At 36.2% G+C, this 21,486-nt stretch overlaps 1 protein-coding gene across 3 annotated transcripts in view; it reads right to left on the reverse strand.

The window, feature by feature from the left end:
- Positions 1-10,491: 10,491 nt before the first annotated feature.
- brinp1 (bone morphogenetic protein/retinoic acid inducible neural-specific 1) overlaps positions 10,492-21,486 on the reverse strand; it is a 210,239-nt gene continuing 199,244 nt past the window's right edge. The window contains exons 8-9 of one of the 3 annotated variants that reach the window (XR_012405698.1): positions 12,851-14,394; positions 10,492-11,650 (exon numbers count right to left, since the gene is read on the reverse strand). Coding sequence is in view for 1 of the 3 variants with exons in the window: in NM_001328411.1 (NP_001315340.1) it covers positions 13,260-14,394 (1,135 nt within the window). In the remaining 2 variants the exon portion in view is untranslated. 3 annotated transcript variants of the gene reach the window in all.

The following is a 21,486-nucleotide window of genomic DNA, read 5'->3' on the forward strand; positions in this document are numbered from 1 at the left end:
TGAATGTGCCTAATGTTGGAGCACATCTGATCATTTCTGGAAGCTGATTCCAGCAGTAGGGGGCGCTGTTAGTAGCTGAAGGCGGATTCACACTGAACTCTTGGAGTTTCTAGTTTATATAATCATAGAGATCTGAATGATCTTTTAGGTTTGTATTCAATGAGCAGATCTGCAACGTATTGAGTTCCATTTACTGATTTATAGACGTAAGAATTCTTTAAAATCTATTCTGAGTATATCTGGGAGCCAGTGTAGAGACCTGGGGACAGCTGTGATGTGCTCTGGTCAGAATCCTGGCCTCAGCGTTCGGGATGAGCTGCAACTGTCTGACTGCCTTTTTTCCCCATTAAAGTAATCCACCCTGCTGCTGATAAAAGCATGAACAAGTTTCTCGAAGTCTTCACTGGAAACAAAGCATCTGATTCTTGCAATGTTTTTGAGATGATAGTATGCTGGTTTACTAACTGCTTTGACATGACTATTAAAACTCAGATTTGACTCCAGAGTCACACCAAGATTCTTGACCTTACATTGACACATTCACCTTGAGAACCTCATCTCTGTTCCCAAACACAATCGCTGCATTCGAAACCGCCTACTACTCAGTAGCTACTGTATTTGAATTTAAACGTACAACTCGGCCATTGGAAAAGTACGTTCTACACAGTATGAATGCAAAAAGTATGAATGGAATTTGGACATACTACAACTGCCATTTTGTCATGGTCATGTGACTACATTAATTATGGTAATTAGGCAATTTATTGTAAAACAATGGTTTGTTCTGTAGACTATCGAAAATTATATAGATTAAGGGGCTAATAATTTTGACCTTAACATGTTTTTTTATTGGTTTTTATTCTAGCCAAAATAAAACAAACAAGACTTTCTCCATAAGAAAAAAATATTATCAGACATACTGTGAACATTTCCTTGCTCTGTCAAACACCATTTGGGAAATATAAAAAAGAAGAAGAAGAAAAAAAAAATAAAAGGGGGGCCAATAATTCTGCCCATCTGTATACATTGATTTTTGCCAACTATTTCAGAAATGTTAGTTAGAAATTATAGAGTCCGAATAGCACATCTAAACACATAAATGGGTTGTCTTTCATGATATATATATATATATATATATATATATATATATATATATATATATATATATATATATATATATATATATATATATATATATATATATATATATACATGCATGTATATACCTGGGTGTGTGTGTGTGTGTATATATATATATATATATATATATATATATATATATATATATATATATATATATATATATATATATACATACATATATATATATATACATACATATATATATTTATATATATATATATATACACACCCACGTATATACATGCACTACATATACATATATATATACCTGGGTCATTGTAGTAAACTTTCTAAGTACTACTGAAAGAAGGACAGTACTTACCTTAGCATGAAGTTTCTGCACCTTCTGAACAGGTCCACTGGCATCGAGTCCATCGACGCTCGACTGGATCACCATATCAATTCCTCACGCAATCTTAGCAATGAGCTTACGATACATTAAGCACAAACCACTGTGATTTATTAGGACATTGTAATTATATCCTGGCAGAGCACTAGTGGTTTGGGTAGGGGTTTAACAGTGGCTCGCTCGCACACAAAGACTCCGTCGCCTCATTAGCTGCTGCATGCTACAGCATTAATCAGCGTTTCACGTAATGGGACGCTACTGGAAGGACAATAGCGCACCGTCTGCAGTTTCCCCACTACACATCGATTAGCAGAAGAAGAGGGTGGTTTACTTGACCTTGCTGCCTTGAGAGCCGTATTTCTGCGATGTGAGGGAAATATAATTGATGTGGATGTGTTTTGAGTGCTTGTGAAGAACGTGTGCGTGCCGTTCACTTCTGCAGTGATTAAAACTGTGCAATCCTCACTATGAAGCTTACTTGAGTAGATGACGAGCAGCTGCTAATTGGTGGTTCTCAAGCTAAAAATCAGCTGTACAAGTGATTTCAAGAGGATAAAAAGAGGATACAACTACAATTTCTGAAGGTTAAGCCAGCAACAAACATGAGAAGACTGCTCTTACGGGACATCACTGTATACTAGACTATTTTGCTAGTCTATCACAGACACTACTAGCCTCTTACTGTTACTAGTCTACCACTGGTTATCACTAGTCTCTAACTAGACACCACTAGTCTTACTCTTACTAGTCTATCACTGGCTATCACTAGTATCTAACTAGACACCAATAGTCTTTTACTAGTCTATCACTGGTTATCACTAGTCTCTAACTAGACATCACTAGTCTTACTCGTACTAGTCTATCAATGGCTATCACTAATCTCTAACTAGACACCACTAGTCTATCACTGTTTATCACTGTTCTCTAACTAGACACCAGTAGTCTTTCACTAGTCTATCACTTGCTATCACTAGTATCTAACTAGACACCACTAGTCTTTTACTAGTCTATTACTGGTTATCACTAATCTCTAACTAGACACCACTAGTCTATCACTGTTTATCACTGTTCTCTAACTAGACACCAGTAGTCTTTCACTAGTCTATCACTTGCTATCACTAGTATCTAACTAGACACCACTAGTCTTTTACTAGTCTATTACTGGTTATCACTAATCTCTAACTAGACACCATTAGTTTTACTCTTACTAGTCTATCACTGCTAATCACTGGTCTCTAACTAGACACCACTAGTCTTTCACTAGTCTATCACTGGTTATCACTAGTCACTAAGTAGACACCACTAGTCTTCACTAGTCTATCACTGGTTATCACTAATCTCTAACTAGACACCACTAGTTTTACTCTTACTAGTCTATCACTGCTAATCACTGGTCTCTAACTAGACACCACTAGTCTTTCACTAGTCTATCACTGGATATCACTAGTCACTAACTAGACACCACTAGTCCTTTACTAGTCTATCACTGGTTATCACTAGTCTCTAACTAGACACCACTAGTTTTACTCTTACTAGTCTATCACTGGTAATCACTGGTCTCTAACTAGACACCACTAGTCTTTCACTAGTCTATCACTGGTTATCACTAGTCACTAAGTAGACACCACTAGTCTTCACTAGTCTATCACTGGTTATCACTAATCTCTAACTAGACACCACTAGTTTTACTCTTACTAGTCTATCACTGCTAATCACTGGTCTCTAACTAGACACCACTAGTCTTTCACTAGTCTATCACTGGATATCACTAGTCACTAACTAGACACCACTAGTCCTTTACTAGTCTATCACTGGTTATCACTAGTCTCTAACTAGACACCACTAGTTTTACTCTTACTAGTCTATCACTGGTAATCACTGGTCTCTAACTAGACACCACTAGTCTTTCACTAGTCTATCACTGGTTATCACTAGTCACTAACTAGACACCACTAGTCTTTTACTAGTCTATTACTGGTTATCCCTGGTCTCTAACTAGACACCACTAGTCTTTCACTAGTCTATCACTGGTTATCACTAGTCACTAACTAGACACAACTAGTCTTTTTCTAGTCTATTACTGGTTATCACTGGTCTCTAACAAGACACCACTAGTCTTTTGCTAGTCTATCACTGGTTATCACTAGTCACTAACTAGACACCACTAGTCTTTGACTAGTCTATCACTGGTTATCCCTAGTCATTAACTAGACACCACTAGTCTTTTACTAGTCTATCACTGTTTATCACTAGTCTTTTACTCTTACTAGTCCACCCCTGGTTATGACTTATATATCACTGGTTATGAATTGTCTCTTATTAGTCACTTAGTCACTCACAGGGCATTGCTAGTCAATCGCTGGTCTCTAATTGGACATCACTGGTCTCTTACTGGACACCAATAGTCTCCTAGTATTACTAGTCTCTCATTTGACACCACTAGTCTCTTACAGGACATAACTAGTCTCTTATGTTACTAGTCTCTCATAGGACATCCCTAGTCTTTAACTGGATATCACCAGTCTTGTAATGTTACTAGTCTCTTGTATGACATCTCTAGTCTTTTACAGGATATAACTAGTCTCTTACTGTTACTAGTCTCTCATAGGACAACAATAGTCTATTACTGGACATTACTAGTCTCGTGCTAGTCTCTCACTGGTCATAACTTGTCTCTTACTGTTACTAGTCTCTCAGGTGACATCACTAGTCTCTTACAGGACATCACTAGTCACTTACTGTTACTAGTCTTTCATAGGATATCCCTAGTCTCTAACTGGATATCACTAGTCTTGTACTGTTACTAGTCTTGTACATCACTAGTCTCTTACTGGTGATTACTAGTCTCAAACTAGTCTCTCAGTGGTCATCACTAGTCTCTTACTGTTATTAGTCTGTTATAGGAGTATCTTATAATCTCTAACTAGTCATCACTCTTCTCTCACTGGACATCCCTTTGTCTGTTATTAGTCTCTCGCTGGACGTCACTGGTCTCTTGCTAGTTTCTTACAGGATATTACAAGTCACTTACCTTTACTAGTCTCTCATAGGACATCATTAGTCTCTTACTAGCCTCTCGATGGTCTTCACTAGTCTCTCACTGATCATCACTAGTCTCTTTTCTAATCTCCAATAGTTTTACTCATTTAGCTCAGAGTTTATTCTACTGTTCTGTAGTTCTGCTCTGTTTATGGAACTCCTCCCGGTTGTGAATGATTCCTCAGCGGTGAGAGTTTGAGCTCTGCTGGATGAAACGCATCAGGAATTCCCTCAGATTTACATGGATATCTAGAGAGCAGATATTTGGAGGTGTTCCAATCCAATCTAGCAGGGAAGCATAACTATTTCACGAGGCGGTGATTTCGCATGCATGTGAATGATACAGAAGCGTACCGCCTTGTAAGCTGTCCAACAATATCTGCACTTTTTTGATAAGTGGAATCCAGTCGAGGGGCCAAAGGGAAAATGTGCCTGTGGCATTTTATTTTTTCTGCTGAATTTGACATTACTTTTACATTTGAAATCTGGTGTTATGATGTGCGGTTCAGAGGATTCACTGCACATTAAAAGTGCAGTGTGTAAAAGGGACTTACAACTGTACAACTGTCCAAGAAACCATGCACAAATTGTATTTTAACTATAAATATGCCTCATATCAGTTTGTCTAAATAAAAAATACACTCACCGGCCATTTTTTTTTTTTTTTGGTACACCTGTCCAAACTGCTTGTTAAAGCAATTGTGTAATCAGTCAATCACATGGTAGCACCTCGAACCTTGAGGCGGATGGGCTACAGCAGCAGAAGAGCACACCGGGTGCCGCTCCTGTCAGCTAAGAACAGGAAACTGAGGCTTCAATTCACACAGACTCACCAAAACTGGACAATAGAAGATTGGAGAAACGTTGCTGCTCTGATGAGTCTCCATTTCTGCTGACACATTCAGATGCTCGGGTCAGAATTTGGCCTCAACAACATGAAAGCATGGATCCATTCTGCCTTTTATCAGCGGTTCAGGCTGGTGGTGGTGGTGTAATGGTGTGGGGGAGATTTTCTTTGGGCTCATTAGTACCAATTGAGCATCAACGCCACAGCCTACCTGAGTATTGCTGCTGACCATGTCCATCCCTTTATGAGCACAGTGTCTCCATCTTCTGATGGCTACTTCCAGCAGGATAACGCAGCATGTCATAAAGCTCAATCATCTCAGACTGCTGAACATGACGATGAGTTCACTGTACTCAAATGGCCTCCACAGTCACCAGAGCTCAATCCAATAGAGCAGCTTTGGGATGTGGTGGAATGGGAGATTGGCATCATGGATGTGCAGCCGAAAAATCTGCAGCAACTAATTGTTTCAGAAAACAATGTACAAACTGAATTATTAGCCCTTCTGTATACCCCCTACCCCCCTCAAAAATTCTGTTTAACGGAGAGAAGATTTTCTTAACACATGTCTAATCATAATAGTTTTTATAAATCATTTATAATAACTGTTTTGATGATAGCAAGTTATTTTTGGAAATTTTGGATATCTTTTGGATACATTTTTGTATGTCAAGGTAAAATATACCAGTATTCAACTTAAAGTAACATTTAAAGGCTTAACTAGGTTAGGTTACCTAGGCAAGTCATTGTACAACAGTGGTTTGTTCCGTTTACAATTAGGAAAAAAAATATTAGTTAATGGGACTAATAATGCTGACCTTAAATGGTTTGAAAAGTTGCAGGAAGGCTAATAATTTTGACTTCAAGTGTAGTTTAATTTTGAGTCTTAGGATTATTAGAATCATGCAAAATGGGAACTTATTTTATAATAATTATAAACAGCCAAAACTGATAATAGGAAGGTAAAACACCAGTAGTTAACAGTGAGAATTGGCCTTTTGTATTTTTTTTTTTTAAGATATTTGGACTAGAAAAATAGGCAAAAAAAAAAACAATATAAAAATAATTCATGCAACAAATAAATAAATAATTTTTTAAAGAGTGTGTATATATATATATATATATATATATATATATATATATATATATATATATATATATATATATATATGAGCAATATCACACGAGTAGCAGTGCGATATGGCTGTATATCGGCACTGGTGGGAGGCGTGTGTGGCACGAGGCCGATACAGCCATATCACACTGCTACGAGTGTGATATTGCGTTTATACAACAGTTTGACGGCATAATTGTGTATATAAAAACAAAATCAAACATGGAGAGTCTCAAAAAAACTTTTGTATGAGGAACTACTTTCTTCAGGATTCAAATCATAAGCTGACAGTTAAACAGTTGAGCAAGCATCTTTTAAACTTTAGATCTGTAGTGTCTGCTTTTTGCTGGCTGTATATGGGCGGAGTAATACGAGGGTAAAGAGGCTGTAGGAGTTCTGATATTGCAGAATATCGCACGGCTATCAGCCAATCAGATTTAAGAACCAGACAGAACTGTTGTATATATATATATATATATATATATATATATATATATATATATATATATATATATATATATATATATATATATATATATAAAACGTGTTATGCCTTTTGGCCACTTATTTCCATGACAACAGCATTTAAACGTTTTACAATTAATTTCAAAGGGCAAGGTTTTAAAAACAATATCATTATCATTGACATATTAAACTCTAAAACAGTGAAGTAAACTGAAAACAGTGAGGTAATGGGACTGCTAATTATATGTGATGTATAAGGACTTGGCAACCCAACAGCGATGAACTACAGGAGTGTATCTGTCAACCCAGGCTCGTTATGGATACGTACCCCTATATACATTTCTGGAGAGTGCCAATGCATCCCAGGAGGTACGTTTTTTGCAGTTTTCGTTTTTGTGAATCCACCTTTTTCAGATCTCAATTTCTCTATCGTGCGTCTCTCGTAAATCCACCAGAGGTCGACTGACTGACTGATTGACCAACAGACACCCCCACCTACCACCTTTCCTAAACCCAACCGACTGTGTTTTCCAAAGCAATCCAGAATAAGAAAAGCCCTCGCCTGATTAATACACTCTTACCACATTCTCACTCTCCTATTTACTTGCTTATTTTATGTTTGGCCTTTTGTTTTACCTGCTTTCTGAAACTGGTCTTCAGACTCGAACCCTGGTGGTCAACTCCACTCTGTGTGTCAAGTCTACGGCGAGCCACTAACAGCAGAAAAGGCCATCCAAATGGAGGTCAGCTGGTAGCGTGGAAAGCAACAGAAGCTGTCGGCGGTATCATACCACCCCGTATCGTTCATTTTAAGGATGCAATGCAGCAATAACATAGCTCTGGCTACATAATTTGCACTCTCCAGAAATGTATACAGGGATAAGTATCCACAATGAGCCCATGTTGGTATTCTAGTGTTTCTGCAGAAAACACAGTGCCAACTATTGGCCAGAGATGAACAATGTCTGGCTACCCTGCTGAAAAATCCAGCTTAAACCAGCCTAGGCTGGTTGGCTGGTTCTAGCTGGTTGACCAGGCTGGTTTTAGAGGGGTTTTGGCCACTTCCAGGCTGGTTTCCAGCCATTTCCAGCCTGGTCTTAGCTGGTTAGGCTGGGAGATGACCAGCTAAAACCAGCTTGACCACCCTTGCCAGGCTGGGAGCCCAGCCAAAACCAGCTTTGTCCAGCTTAAACCAGGCTGGTCAAGCTGGTTTTAGCTGGTTTTAGCTGGTCATTTTCCAGCCTGACCAGCTAAAACCAGGCTGGAAATGGCTGGAAATGGCTGGAAACCAGCCTGTAAGTGGCCAAAACCCCTCTAAGACCAGCCTGGTCGACCAGCTAAAACCAGCCAACCAGCCTAGGCTGGTTTAAGCTGGATGTTTTAGCAGGGTATTTATGGATGATTATATTTTCATCTGCAGACAAAATGCCTGTTTCGGTACATTGACATGAAGAAAAACTCCATTATGAAGTCAAATTATAGCAGATTGTGTTGTGAATTCCTGGTAATTTCATGTTCTTGACAAAGGCAGAAAATATCTGATGTCTATTTAGTCATTCATGTGTGAAAGATTCAACTTTCATCCTAATCAAATGTTTCCCGAATGCCTTTTTTTCCCATTGTTGTCATGTAAACAAACCCCATATTAAAGTCACATTAAAGCAGATTGTGTTGTGAAATCTTCGCTGGTGGTTTCAGGTTTTCTGTGCATCTGTGTGGTACAAACAAGCATTGGTCTTCTTATTAAATATAGCATTTTAATGAGAAATAGATTATTATTTGAAACATTCATTTTTGAAGAAAGCCGATATAGTTATTTCAACAGAACAGCAGAAATTACATAAAGTACTTGAAAGCATTTGTCTCAACCCAGCGAACGCTCTATTGTATGGTGAGAGTGTGTTGTACATGGTTTTTCTGTAAGGCTGTGTGTGTGAGCGTGAGCGTGTAAGCGTGTGCTCGTGTAGATCTCAAAACGGGACAAGATCTGAATCAGCTGGTGATGTGTTTTTTTTTTTTTTTTTCTTTCTTACAGAGGGAGATCTGCCATATTTACAGAAGTTGTGCTCGGGCTGGGGATCTGTGTGTGTTTGTGTGTGTGTGTGTGTGTGCTGTGTGTGTGCTGTGTGTGTGTTAATGGGCTGCGCTTCATTTGCAGTAAATCTAAGAAAAGCGTCTGATTCCATGGCTATATCAAGACAAAATAGGTATTTACACTTATAGTACACATTGAAACTCTATTCCATTAAGTTAAGTCTTTCCTCTCAAGAGGTTATTTTCAATTCATGCAGAGTACAGCAGGAAAAAGCTTTTGGCCCTGTTCCCATGACGTGTTTTTAGGTTTAGATGGTATTATTCTCCTTTTAAAAAAATAATAATTAAATTAAAACCCAAAAACGTGAAGGTAAAGCATTAAAGGGATAGCTAACAGGCACTTAATAAGACTGGATAATAATAATAGTAATAATAATAATAATAATAATAATACTATTAATAATAATAATAATAATAATAATAATCATGATGATTAAAAAATATAAGAAAAATAAAAAATAATAATAATAACTACATATTAATATTAATAATGGTGATGATGATTGAAATTATTATTATTATCATTATTATTATTAATAATATTAATATTATTACAAAATAATAATAATAATAATAATAATAATGGTTATATCAATAATAAAAGTAATAAAATATAATATTACAAATTTAAATTCAACAATAATTATTATATTATAAATAACAATAATTATAATAACAATATTAATGATGATGATTAAAAAACAAAAATATTATTTATAAAAGAATAATAATAATATTATACCAATGTTATTAATAATAATAATAATAATAATAATAATAATAATAATAATAATAACATTTATTATTATTATTATTATTATTATTATTATTATTATTATTATTATTATTTTATTATTATTATTATTATTATTATTATTATTATTATTATTATTATTATTATTATTATTTATATTATAACAAATTTTATGTTAATGGGTTATATAAATAATAAAATATTAAAATAGATTATTAAAAATAAAATATAATAATAATAATAATAATAATAATAATAATAATAATAATAATAATCATAATAAATTTGTAATAATAAAAAAATAATAATCATATTAATAATGATGATGATGATGATGATTATAAAAATATAATAATAATAATAATAATAATAATAATAATAATAATAATAATAATAATAATAATAATAACAATAATGTCATTCTCCCTATTCTATAAATAACTGCAGTGAAGGCTCTTTTGCTCAAATCATACAACTAAAAAATTATTAAATAAATCAAAAATCCCCCCACCACCCGCCCTGATCCCAGCTAAGATTTTAGAGTAGAGAGAGATTAATCAATCGACATGTCAAAAAAGTTAAACCTGAATTGCATCAAGGAATATAAAAACCCCAAACGAAATATTACAAAAGTAAAAGTGTACATTTGGTATACAAGCAGATTTTGAGATTAAAACCATCGTAGATATTTGAAGCTTTAATATACTGTTCTTGTGGATTCACTCTCGTTAATGAAAATGCAATGGCTTTACAATGTCATGCCGTAATCCTGCAGTACATATATGTCGTTTTTTTCCTCTTCTTTTTTTATTTTAGACCACTGTGCTATATTTCATTAGAAAACAACTGGAAAATAAAGTAAAATACAAAAGCAATTTATAGATCATTTCTCACAATATGTGCCCAGCTTCTTCTTCTTCTTTTTATTATTATTTTTTTAATCCCATCTCTCTGAGAAATGTATGGCTTTATGCTGACCCTTAAAGAAATGAGCTATGATCAAATTTTGTTTACGGTGCTGCGAAAAAGCTTGACACATCAGCAATCACAATGTGTACATTATGCGAAGCAGTACGAAATAGCATGAATTGATTATGTGCAACCATAGATACTGCACTCGGGCACCCAAAGCCACTCCATTTCTGCTGAAAAACAAGAGCGCCAATCTGAAAAATACAACAGGGTTCAGTACACCAGCGAGTGCCAGTAAAGAAAACTAAAAACATGGCTGCAACTCTCGTATGAAAGGACAAGACACAATACAGTCAATGAATCCTTACACTGTAGAAACCTCACCTAAATATGTGTGGTGACAACATGGGGGCGGTGTGGGGGGGGGGTCTGAAATTAAATTAGGATATTTTGGTTCTGCCCGTTTGTAGTTACACTCTAAAAACATGTTAATAATGGCAGTTTAAAAAGGTTCCGTTTGTTCCCTCAAAAGTAAAATCAAGGCCTCTGTGTCACTGGATGTTGAATTTAATAGTTTGCGAACGATTTTTTTTCATTTTTGTCTTCGGATATTTTCTCTCTTAAGAAATGACAGACATGCTTCGACAAATATGATACAGTCTTTTTTTTTTTTGAGTGTTTTCCTTATTTTTCGATTTCCTTTAGGTGAACTATAATGATCTCTCTGCACTGAGGAAAAACGATTCAGTGGATTTCCTACATTTTCAGTTTTAATGTAAGTGGTTGCGAACAATTCATTCCTTCATTCATTTACTATTGGCTTAGTCCAAGCCCCTATAGCGCATGTTTTTGGACTTTGGGGGAAACCGGAGCACCCGGAGGAAACCCACGCCAACATGGGGAGAACATGCAAACTCCACACAGAAATGCCAACTGACCCAGCTGGGGCTCGAACTGGAGACCTTCTTGCTGTGAGACCACAGTGCTAACCAATGAGCCACCTTGCCGTCCGTGCAAACAATTAATTTGGGCTAAATTTAAACGAACAAAATAGGTTAGGCATTAATTACTTACTTACAGGGCTGCTTTATATCGACGTTAATATTTAGTCGCACCATGTTGGTGTTTTGCAACACAGAATTTTTACAAGGTGGGTCATTAGCCCATCGCTCAATCCCCAATCTGGAAGACCAGGACAAACATTCATACATTACGAACAATTTAGCTTACCCAATTCACCTATAGTGCATGTGTTTGGACTTGTAGGGGATAACGGAGCACCCAGAGGAAACCCACGCCAACATGGGGAGAACAAGCAAACTCCACATAGAAACACTAACTGACCCAGCCGGGACATGAACCAGCGACCTTCTTGAAGTAAGCCAATAATGCTAACTATTGAGCCACTGTATCACCCGGCAAGCAAATTAATATGGGCTAAATTTAAACAAACGAATTAGGTTGAACCTTACTTGCTTATTAGGAGGGTTGTTTTATAGCGAAGTTGATATTTAGTTGCACCATGCTGGTGTTCCGCAACATATAATTTTTACAAGGTGGATTGTTAGCCCAATGCTCAACCCCCAACCTGGAGGACCAGGACATATACACTATGGACAATTTAGCTTACCCAATTTCCCTATAGCGCATGTGTTTGGACTTGTGGGGGACAACGGAGCACCCAGAGGAAACCCACGCCAACATGGGGAGAACATGCAAACTCCACACAGAAACACTAACTGGCTCAGTCAGGACTTGAAACAACGACCTTCCTGCTGTGAGGCCACAGTGCTAACTATTGAGCCACTGTGTGGCCCTGCAGACAATTCATATGGGCTGAATTTAAACAAACGAATTAGGTTGAACCTTGCTTGCTTATTTACAGGGCCGTTTTATAGCAAAGTTGATATTTAGTTGCACCATGTTGGTGTTCCGCAACATATAAATTTTACAAGGTGGGTAGCCCAGCGCTCAACCCCCAACCTGGAGGACCAGGACATATATTTATACACTATGGACAATTTAGCTTACCCAATTTCCCCTATAGTGCATGTGTTTGGACTTGTAGGGGACAACGGAGCACCCGGAGGAATGCCAACATGGGGAGAACATGCAAACTCCACACAGAAACACCAACTGGCTTAGTTGGGACTTGAACCAACGACCTTCCTGCTGTGAGGCCACAGTGCTAACCACTGAGGCTCTGTGTGGCCCTGCAGACAATTAAAATGGGTTGAATTTAAACAAACAAATCAGGTTGAACATCACCAAATTTAATTTGTTTAAATTCAGCCCAATTAAACAGTTCGCAACCACTTACCTTAAAACAAAAAAGTTAGTTAATCCAAGGAATCTGTTTTTCTTCAGTGTGTATGTTTGTTTGTTTGTTTGTTTGTTTGTTTGTTTTTAGGTTTAACAATCGACACTTACAAAGTTGTTAATAATACATCAAAAGAGCAAAAACCGAAGAACGAAAATATAAAGATCCGTTTTTTTTTAAACGCCGTATTTTCCCAAACGCCGTCGTCCTTCCAGTCGGTTTTCAGCAAAGTTTGGTAGTCAGATGATCCGATTGTTTTAAGATTTCTGTGTTGTACATGTCCAACGCATGATTGACCCTAATCATCTCGCTGTTGTTGAGCTTGAGCCGATGTTTCAGCATACACGAAAACAAGTCCAGTTGCGGTTTTCCCGGAGCCACCGGGGGCGCCAGACGGTTAATTCTCTCCCGAATATCCAGCAGAAGCAACATGATGGACGAAGACGAGTAAAACTGGGTTCCCTGCGTGTACGATTGATTAACCTGCTGTACGGCGCTCCTCAGAAGATCCGCGTTGAAGCGTACGCTATAACCGAACACTTGGATATCAGAAATCTTGATGTAGATCTGCCTCTTGTTGGGATCCGATAAGTCCACTGGGCCGCTATCATTACGCAGGACAGTCGGCACCTTCGCACGGCTCCTTAGATAAATATGCACGGTCTCGAAAAAGGTCTTCCATCGGTTCCCCAATAGCAGCGTCCAATTAAAACACTGCGAATTCTGCAAGCGAACTTTTTCCCAGCGTGGATATCCATGCTCGCCGAAAGGCATGCTCCATCCTTCGGAGTGGCTGCCGCTGAATGGGTTTACATACACGAAAAACATGGGATCCACGCTGCTGTTGCGCATCTGGCAGATCTTCATTGACAGTCCCACGATCATGTGCAGGTAATCCATACGGTTTTTGTTGCTCTTGAGCGTCAGCGACATCCGCTTGCGCCATCGCGGATCGAAGAAGGTCTCCAGGCGCACTTCGTTGCTGATGAAGGTGGTGTGTATGTGCAGACGCGAGTCCATCTTCTGCAGCAGGTATTTGAGCTCCAGGTCCTGGAAGTCCAGGTCTGTTTCGAAGCTGATGAACTGCTCGCTGCGCTCCGAGTCTACATTCTGCGGCTCGCAGCGGCCTCGGTACAGCTTGTAGCCCTTGTTGCAGGATCCGCACTGGGAGATGTTGGCCAGGCTGCACATGGCGCAGCTGTTGTTGCCTCCGATCACACACGGGATGGGCCGCTGGCAGAGCGTGGCGCCAGTGTGACACACACATGTGCGCTGGCTCTCTAGGAAAGTTCCCCAGAAGCCGTTCTCATTGCAGTAGAGGAAGGACTGCACGCGGTTCAGCCACTGCAGCACCGATCTGAAAGCACACAGAAAACAGTGATGAACTCCAAATACATCCTCATATTGTAAACAAAAGGTTGGGAGAGTATGGAAAACACAAATAAAAAAGAAAGTAGTGATTTCTAAATTGCCTTTGACTTTTATTTCATTACAGACAATTCAACATACGTTATTTAATGTGTTCCTCATGATTTTATTGCTGACTTTTTCCAAAATAAACAATGTTGGTTCTTGCGACACATTTCAAAAAAGCTGCATCAGTAAAGCATTTACCACTTTGTAACGTTGCCTTTTCTTTTCACAGCACTTGAAAGACATTTAGGGACTGAAGACACCAAGTGAGGAAGTATTTCAGGTGTAATTTTGTCCCATTCATTCCGGAAAACCAGTTTTAAAGGGTCATGAAACACCAAAATGTTTTGAGCGGTTGACAGTAAATTATGTGTTTCATTCATTGTCTTGTTGGCTTAGTCCATTTATTAATCTGGGGTCGCCACAGCAGAATGAACCGCCAACTTATCCAGCAAGTTTTTACGCAGCGGATGCACTTCCAGCCGCAACCAATCTCTAGGAAACATCCACACACATTCACACACACACTCATACACTACGGGCCATTTAGCCTACCCAATTCACCTGTACCGCATGTGTTTGCACTGTGGGGGAAACCGGAGCACCCAGAGGAAACCCGCGCGAACGCAGGGAGAACATGCAAACTCCACACAAACACGCCAACTGAGCCGAGGTTCAAACCAGCGATCCAGCGACCTTCTTGCTGTGAGGCGACAGCACTACCTACTGCGCCACTGCCTCGCCGAATGAAGTATTTCACATGTAATTTTGTCCCATTCATCCTGCAAAACAAGTCTTAAGCAGGTCGCACACCAGAAGCGCCGCTCGGCGCCGCGACACGGCGCGTACATGACAGTTTAAAGTATCACACACCAGACGCTCACATTTGAATGATATTTAACATTAAACTAATCAGATGGCGCTCTGTGGCGCGGCTGAAAAATGAACTGCGTCCTGAGCCGTCGCCGGGCGCCACCGAGAGCCGCCGACTTGCGGCGCCGGTGTGTGTATCCTGATAGAAACCTATGTTTAGAATTCTAAAATACATGGCGCTGCGTGGCGCGCCACCGAGCGGCGCTTCTGGTGTGCGACCTGCTTTAAGGTGGGCAACAGGAGTCTTTGTTAACACATTTTGCGCTTCAAAATGCACCACACAGTCTCTCCTGGAGACAGGTTGGGACTGCAGGCAGGCCAGTCAAGTACCTGTATCCTCAACTACCTGCAGTGTGTGCAGAATATGGTTTTGCATTGTCTTGGTAAAAGATGCATGGGTGTCTGTGGAAAAGTAGGTGGCATATTGTGCTCCAAAGTCTCCATGTATTTTTCGGCAGTAATGGTGCATCACAGAAGTGGGAAATGACACAATTCCCATACCATGACAGACCTTGGCTTTTGGACTTGTTGCTGGTAAAAGTAAAGATCAGGCATGTCCAAGCTCGGTCCTAGAGGGCCGGTGTTCTGCAAAGTTTAGTTCCAACCCCAATCGGACACACCTGGGCTAGCTAATCAAGCGCTTTCTAGGCTTTCTAGAAACATCTCTGCAGGTGTGTTGAGGCAAGTTGGAGTGAAACACCAGCCCTTCAGGACCGAGTTTGGACACCCCTGGTATAGATGGTAATTTTTTTATTTGGCCCATAGCACATGGCATCCATTTCTCCCCAACAATACCTGAAATACTGATTCATCTGACCACTGTACACATTTCCACTGTGTGATGATCCATCCCAGATGGCTCCAAGCCCAGGGAGGTCAACTATACACTTCTGGACACTGTTAACATAGGGCTTCCATTCAGCACAGGATAGTTTTCACTGGCATTTGTGGATGTAAGTACTTATTGTGGGTCTTGACTTAGGATTTCCACATTAGTCCTGAACCCAAGTGGTAATATGGCTTATAGATGAATGAGAATTCTTGATGCAACACCGTCTGAGGGATCGGAGATCACGGTTGTTCAGCTTAGGCTTGCGCTCCTGTCCTTTACGCACTGAAATTACTCCAGATTCCTTGAATCTTTTAATAATGTTCTGCACTGTTAAATGTGAAATATCTAAATGTCTTCCTCTCTAATTCTGACTTCAACTGTATGTGTGGGGACATTTGGTCCCCACAATGTAAGCAATACAAGGTACACATGCACACACACAACATCTAAGAATCTGCAGCTTTAACTTTTTGAATACTGTATTTAAAACAAAATACACTCAAAATAGACTCTTTACCGTAGTGAGAAAGGAGTGTTGTCTACTGAGTAAACACTGAGTGAATACTGCACACTGATGAGGGATATATTCATGAAATGATTCTCTGTAAGGTATGTGATGCTCTGAAAGAAAAACACCTTGACCGCTTGACCAAAATGAGTTTTCTAAGAGGAATAATGGGCTAATCTCTTAGGAGTTGGACTTGTAATCAAAAGGTTGCAGGATTGATTCCCGGCCCCGGCAGGAATTGAAGATGGATGCATGAGTATGGGTCAACATACTGGACAATACTCTGGATATACCCAGGTATGATTTTTCAGCACTCTTTCCAGCATAACAGTTAATAATGCAGCGATATATCCAGCGCCTCGGCCTCCTGACGCTTGTTACAGTCTAATCACTAAAACAGATAATGCATTCTGTCAAAATTTCCCCTCGTCTTTACTGTCCCGCAGGCGGTGCGGCTTGTCATCGGGAAAATCCTCTGGTGCTTCAGAGAAAACCTGCGTTTTGATTTCTGCGAGACAGAAGTGCTAAAGGTTAGGATGACATGTTAATGAACCCGGAGTCGCATGTGTGGATTTTCCTGCTTGATTTCCCAGACTGTCTTTTCCCGCTGCTCTGAGAATGACATTACGCAGACAAAAGGCCAGAGATGCTGCGCTCAGATTTGACTGTTCACAAAAAGATTTTCTTTTTCTGCAAAGCAAAGTGTGGAGGATGAGCAACGCTTTCTTTACTGCTCTGAATGTGCACTCTGAATAAAATAAACATGATAAAATAAATAACAGACACGGCTATTAAAATAGTAGGAGTAGTTAAGCTTGAAAATAGAAACAAACAAACACTTAATTGTAGTAGTAGTAGTAGTATCATCATCATTATTATTATTATTATCATAATTATTATTATTATTATTATTATTATTACTATTATTATTATTATTATTATTATTATTATTATTATTATTATCATCATTATTATTATTAGTAGTAGTATTATTATTATTATTATTATAATTAATATTATTTAGATATTTTGCATTTAAAAATCAACTAAATAAAAATTAAAAAGGGGTGAAAATTTTTGTTTTATTTATTTATTTATTTTTTAACAACTGTTAATATTAAAAAATAATCATAATATAATAGCGTTTAATAATATAATACAATAATAATATTAAAGAAAAAAAACACTGTATATATTTAAAACAACTTCGGATAGACTTTAAAATACAATTTAATGAAAAAATAAATAAATAAATACATAAATAAATAAACAACAATTAAAACAACAACAACAACAATAATATTAATAATAATAATAATAATAATAATAATATAGAATATTACAAAAAAGTATAATAATAATAATAATAAAATAGAATATTTCAAAAATGTATAACAATAATAATAATAATAATAATAATAATAATAATAATAATAATAATAATAATAATAATAATACTAATAACAATAATAATAATGAAAATAATAATAAAATAAAATGTTACAAAATAATAATAATAATAATAATAATAATAATAATAATAATAATAATAATAATAATAAATTAAAAGCAGACCTTAAATAATAATAATATAATAAATAATAATAAAATAAGCAATTCAGTAAAAATAGCAAAAAAATAAATAAAACTATAAAATAATTAATCACAAAGACAAACAAAATTAAAAATAGAAGTATAAATTGACAACATTAAAAGCTGAACGCCATTTGCCATTGTGTTGAATTATGAATACAGCCAGCATCAGCAAACAGCACATATTAAAGGGATTATCATGTAAATCCTGACCATCACAGAGTTCCTTTGAAGCAAAATTGGGAAAATTCCCAAGTCGGATTTCATGTGTCTTTCCATTTCAGCTTATTGTACATTGTTCAAGTGCAGAGTTGCAATAAAAAATATGATTATTCAATGACACGCGGACGGTAACAGCTCCCAGAGCGAGCTCAAAAATGTTCATACACCAAATTATGATTATTTTTTTTTAATTATTATTCTCAGCCACATTCGCTGAGCTATATAAATGATGCATTCTTAGTGCCGAGACCACAAAACATCTGAGACCCAAATGCAGACTAATCATAGCAAAGCTTTGAAATGCAAACAGACTTCTAAAACTGGACATGCAAGAGAAGCTTTATGCAACAAATAAAAACTATTATGAATAATATGTGATTAGTTGTGAAGTATACTGTAGTCAGCATATGAAGTGGAGCAGAAAAGTTTTTTAAATGTATCTGTATGCAGTTTAGTGTAGTGAAAATAAATGGTCTGCATGTATATTAGTATCTTTAGCCTCATAATAAAACAACTATATTACCACAAATTAATGAAACTAAATAAAATTAAATTGAATAAAAAATGCATAAATATATAAAAGAATATATATATATATATAACAAAAATAAATTAAATACATAAAAATGAAAAATAAAATATAAAACAATTAAATTAAATTTGAAAAATAAGCTAAAATAAAACAAAAAAATTAATTAAATAAATAAATAATATATACATATAAATATAAATCATAAAATGAAATAAAATAAAAAAATCATTAAATTAAATAATTGAATAAACAAAAAATAAAACAAAATAAAAATTGTAAATAAAACTAGAAAAACTAAAATAAATACAAAACAATTTAATTAATAAAATTGAATAAAATTAAATGAATTTAATTTAATTAAAAATACTAATTCAAGAGATACCTTAAAACTTACTTTAAAAACAATATAACATTTGTATGTTTTAACATTAATCATTTGCATTTGTTTTGTTTTGTTTATAATTGTAAATGCATAGACCTCAACGCTAAATGCAAATTAAATAACACATTGCCATTGCATCCTGTACATTTTTAGTTTTCATTTAGTTTATGTATCAAATAAACAAACAAACAAATAAATAAATATTAAATATGGGTATTACATGAATACTTTAACTAAATAAACAAATAAATAAAATAAAAATAAATAAAAAAATAAAATAAAAACACAAATAATTTAAACAAAAAAATTATAATTTATTTATTTATTTATTTATTTAAGACATACGAAATAAACAAAAGAAAGAAAGAAAGAAAGAAAGTATTATTATATAAAATAAAGTGCAACAAAATGGTTTTTGTTTGTTGGTATGCATGATGATAATAGTGTTTTGCTCATAATAAAACATGTATAACAACAATATTAAACCTGTATTACACTTACAGTATATACACTATATAGTTTTAATGCTTAAAGAACTCTTCTCAGCACTGACCCTGATATAAAATCAGCATCTCTCATAATAAAAGTGCATGTGGCATTCGATCCATATAAACAAAGTTATCTTCCCAGCCTGATGTTATTTGCTTCCCAGTTCACTCCAGAGTACTTGACCAATAAAAAGCTTACGATTATTCCCTTTCAATTTGAGCCGCCTGTGGCATTTAATATTGTATTTTCCATATTTGTTTGTAATAAGCAAGCTTTATGTGGCCTGACTGACTCCCATAGGTTATATCCTCGATCTGCTTTCCCAGTATGGATTTTACAGTGGCTTTGCTGGTTTTATTCTGCTGTTATTTTGTTTTGCTGACTAGTGTGTGTGTGTGTGTGTGTGTGTGTGTGGGTGTTTGTGTTCATATATGTGCTGGTGTTTTTAATATTTATTTATATATTAAATTAAATTAAATTAAATTAAATTAAATTAAATTAAATTAAATTAAATTAAATTAAATTAAATTAAATTAAATGTGATGCATTGATATTGTATTATTGGGTTATTTATTTATTGCTAAAATAAAAAAAATATATATTTTTTATTAAAATAAATGTTGCATTGATTTTTTATAATTGTGCTATTTATCTATAATACAAAAACAATAATAAAATAAAATAAAACAAAATACAATAAAATACAATGAAATAAAATTAAATATGGGAAAATTATTTAAACTATTTAAATAACTATTTTAATAATAATAATAATAATAATAATAATAATAAGTATTATTATTATTATTATTATTATTATTATTATTATTATTAATATTATTATTATTATTATAAACATGATAATAATAATAATAATAATAATAATAATAATAATAATAATATGCCTTTAACTGAATAGAGACCAAAAGAAACAGTATATTAGCACGAGAATGAACAATATCAAACTTTATGAACTTGTTTTCAGAGCGAGCAGTGGAGCCGTATATGCAGAAACAGCCCCTAAGAGGAGCTTTTATTGTGTATTTTAGCCAGCGGGATGTTTTTAAGGTTACCTGATCTTGGACTCGACTCAGGAGAGAAGCAACAATAACAGCAGAATATTCCTGTAAAACTGACATCAGCTTTTCCTCAGCCAGGAATAAACAGCAGCTGAGTCTGAGACGCTCCCAAAGTAGAAACTGCAGCATCTGCAGGAGGACAGCAACTGAGCACAGGCCACGACCAAACTGAGTGCCCCCCACACACACACGCACACACACACACACACAAACACACACACACATACATGCACGAAACACGCAAACATGCACGCATACGCACACACATTCAAACAAGCACACACGCACAAGAACGCATGCACACATGCACACACACACACACAAGCTCACATGCGCACACACACACACAAGCTCACATGCACACACACACGCATGCAAACACGCATACTCACATGCACGCTCACACACGCACACATGCTCATAAACAGGTACGGACACTCACACGCACACACACATGCACGCATGAAATGCTTGCACACAAACGCACACACATGATTGCACATGAACAACTGCACACACATGAACT

The sequence above is a fragment of the Danio rerio genome, chromosome 5, assembly GCF_049306965.1.
Source record: "Danio rerio strain Tuebingen ecotype United States chromosome 5, GRCz12tu, whole genome shotgun sequence".
NCBI classification, from domain to species: Eukaryota; Metazoa; Chordata; class Actinopteri; order Cypriniformes; family Danionidae; genus Danio; species Danio rerio.